The sequence below is a fragment of the Octopus bimaculoides genome, chromosome 23 (assembly GCF_001194135.2).
Source record: "Octopus bimaculoides isolate UCB-OBI-ISO-001 chromosome 23, ASM119413v2, whole genome shotgun sequence".
NCBI lineage: Eukaryota > Metazoa > Mollusca > Cephalopoda > Octopoda > Octopodidae > Octopus > Octopus bimaculoides.
The window spans coordinates 30,543,489-30,546,567 of NC_069003.1; the positions used below are offsets into that span (position 1 = coordinate 30,543,489).

General features: G+C 37.6%; 1 protein-coding gene across 1 annotated transcript in view; it reads left to right on the forward strand.

Annotated features, from left to right (window-relative positions):
* Positions 1 to 1,597: 1,597 nt before the first annotated feature.
* LOC106883803 (eyes absent homolog 1-like) overlaps positions 1,598 to 3,079 on the forward strand; it is a 76,051-nt gene continuing 74,569 nt past the window's right edge. The window contains exons 1-2 of the mRNA XM_052975954.1: positions 1,598 to 1,624; positions 1,694 to 1,783. Of these exons, the coding sequence (XP_052831914.1) occupies positions 1,598 to 1,624; positions 1,694 to 1,783 (117 nt within the window). The remainder of the gene's footprint in view (positions 1,625 to 1,693; positions 1,784 to 3,079) is intronic.

The following is a 3,079-nucleotide window of genomic DNA, read 5'->3' on the forward strand; positions in this document are numbered from 1 at the left end:
ATATATATATATATAGGAGTGGCTGTGTGATAAGTAGCTTGCTTACCAACCACATGGTTCCAGGTTCAGTCCCACTGCATGGCATCTTGGGCAAGTGTCTTCTGCTATAGCCGTGAGTGGATTTGTTAGACAGAAACTGAAAGAAGCCCGTCATATATATATATATATATGTATGTATTTGTTATTTGTGTCTCTGTTTGTCCCCCATCACCATTGCTTGACAACCAATGTTGGTGTGTTTACATCACTAACTTAGCAGTTCGGCAAAAAGAGACCAATAGAATAAGTCACTAGGCTTACAAAGAATAAGTCCTGGGGGCGATTTGTTTGACTAAAGGTGGTGCTCCAGCATGGCCGCAGTCAAATGAATGAAACAAATAAAAGAATATATATATACATATATATATTATATATATAAATTTCTTTCACCCAGTTGCTGCTACTATTGTTATCCTGTGTAAAAGGCCTTAAATTTTAGTTGTCACCTAAATTGTTGTTGCTCTACTCCCTAAATATTCCAGGAATGTTGCCCTAGTTATGCAAAAAGAAAAAGAAAAGTAAACAAAAATTCAAAACTTTTAAAATAAACAAAGATAAAGAATAGAAGGGGGGGAAAACCATAATTGTCTTTGAAGTGTTGGGTTGAGGGACGGTGGAGGAAGTCTGCTTAAAGAATAAGAAAGAATAGACGTGAGAAGGGTGGACAGAGGAAAGACCATAATTAATATTGTTGAAGGCAATTAATTATTTTTTCTTTCTCTCTTTTACTCTTTACTCTTTTACTTGTTTCAGTCATTTGACTGCGGCCATGCTGGAGCACCGCCTTTAGGATTTATTCTTTGGAAGCCTAGTACTTATTCTATCGGTTTCTTTTGCTGAACCGCTAAGTTATGGGGACGTAAGCACACCAGCACCGGTTGTCAAGTGATGTTGGGGGGGACAGGCACAGACACACAAACACATATATATATGCATACATACATATATACGATGGGCTTCTTTCAGTTTCCATCTACCAAATCCACTCACAAGGCTTTAGTCAGCCCGAGTCTATAGTAGAAGTCATTTGCCCAAGGTGCCACGCAGTGGGACTGAACCCGGAACCATGTGGTTGGTAAGCAAGCTACTTACCACACAGCCACTCCTACGCCTTTTTTTTATTTTTGTTGTTCCTGATACATATTTATTTTATGACTTTTACTCATCTTAGTCATTAGACTGCGGCCATCCTTCACTGCCTTGGAGTGTTTCATCAAGCATATCAAACCCAGTACTTTTTTCTGTGTGTCCGGTACTCACTTATTCTATCAGTTTTCAATCTGCCGAACAACTAAGCTTGATTCCTAGTGGCATGTTGCATCTTTGAGCAAGGTACTTCGTTTTTCACGTTGCTCCAGTCCACTTGGCTAGCAAAAATTAGTTGTACCTGTAATTCAAAGCCCTGTCACGTTCAGTCTCATGTTGAAACTACATTAAGGGTACACGCCTGTGGAGCACTCAGCCACTTGCACCTTAATTTCACAAGCTGGCTGCTCTGTTGATCAGATCAACTGGGATACTTGGCACCATAACCAACAGGGTACCAGTTATTCCTTCTATGATCTTAAGGTTACTGTTAGGCCGTGTAGAAATAGCTTTGCTTGATAAACCCTGCTCTGATTAATCTCTCTGTTTTATTGTTTTCTTATAACAGTTAAGACAGAACCTAACACAGATCCCGGGCCATCAGATTCTCCCTACCCAGCAACCACTGCTTCTGGGGACAATCTGGAAAACTTCTCAGGTAAGTACCTTGTCATTTTGTTCCTTATTCATTCTGTTGACTTTCACTTTTTGTTATTGTTATCTTGACCCTAGGTCAGTCAAACCCTAAAACATTGCAGACAGGACCATTCCACCTTCTGTTTGTGTTATGTCCTAAATGTCGATTTAGGCATAAGGCCAGCACTTTTGTGGGGCAGAGCTGAGTTGGTACCATTAACCCCTAATTCTTGACTGCTGCCTTATTTTAACTACTCCTATCCCTAAAAAGATGAAAGGTAGAAGTTAATCAGTGTGATTTTAAACAACCCTGCAAGTTAGGGGGAAGGGTTGAGTCAATCACATTGACTGCAGTATTTAATTGGTCTGATTTTATCAGCCCCGAAACAATGAAAGACAATGTCAGCCTCAGCAGAATTTGAACTCAGAACATAAATACTGATGCTATGAAGCATTTTACCCAGTCTGTTAATGATTCTGTTAGCTCATGCCTAATAATAATAATAATAATTTCAAATTTTAGCACAAGACCAGCAATTTCAGAGAAAGGAGAAAATTCATTACATTAACCCCAGTGCTCGACTGGCACGTATTTAATTGACCCTGAAAGAATGGAGGGCAAAGACAACCCTCGGCAGAATTTGAACTCCCATCATTTGCAGCATTTTGTCCGGCATGCTAATGATTCTGCCAGCTTGCTGCCTAAATAATAATAATAATAATAATAATAATAATAATAATAATAATAATAATAATAATAATAATAATAATAATAATAATTATAATAATAATAATTCTTTCTACTAAAGGCACAATGCCTGAAATTTTGGGGTAGTGGGACTAGTCAATTACATTCACCCCAGTGTTTCACTGGTACTTGATTTATCGACCCTAAAAGGATGAAAGGCAAAGTTGACCTTGGCAGAATTTGAACTCAGAACTTAAAGATGGATGGATGAAATGCCACTAAGCATTTTGCCCGGCGTGCTAACGACTCTGCCAGATTACTGCCTTAATAATAATAATAATAATAATAATAATAATAATAATAATAATAATAATAATAATCCTTGTTTTATTGGCCACAAGGGCTTAATATAAATCAAAGACTTGTAAGGACAAAGACAGGACGAAAAGTACAAAGGGTTTTGTCCGAAAAGAAAACGTTCGTGTAAACATTAATAACAGCGAAAAAATATAACAAATAAGACTCCCAATAGGGGGAGGCATTTTGAAAGGTTACACGTGGAAAGACCCATAAAAGCTATGGGAGCCTGGTCAAAATAATAATAATAATAATAATAATAATAATAATAAT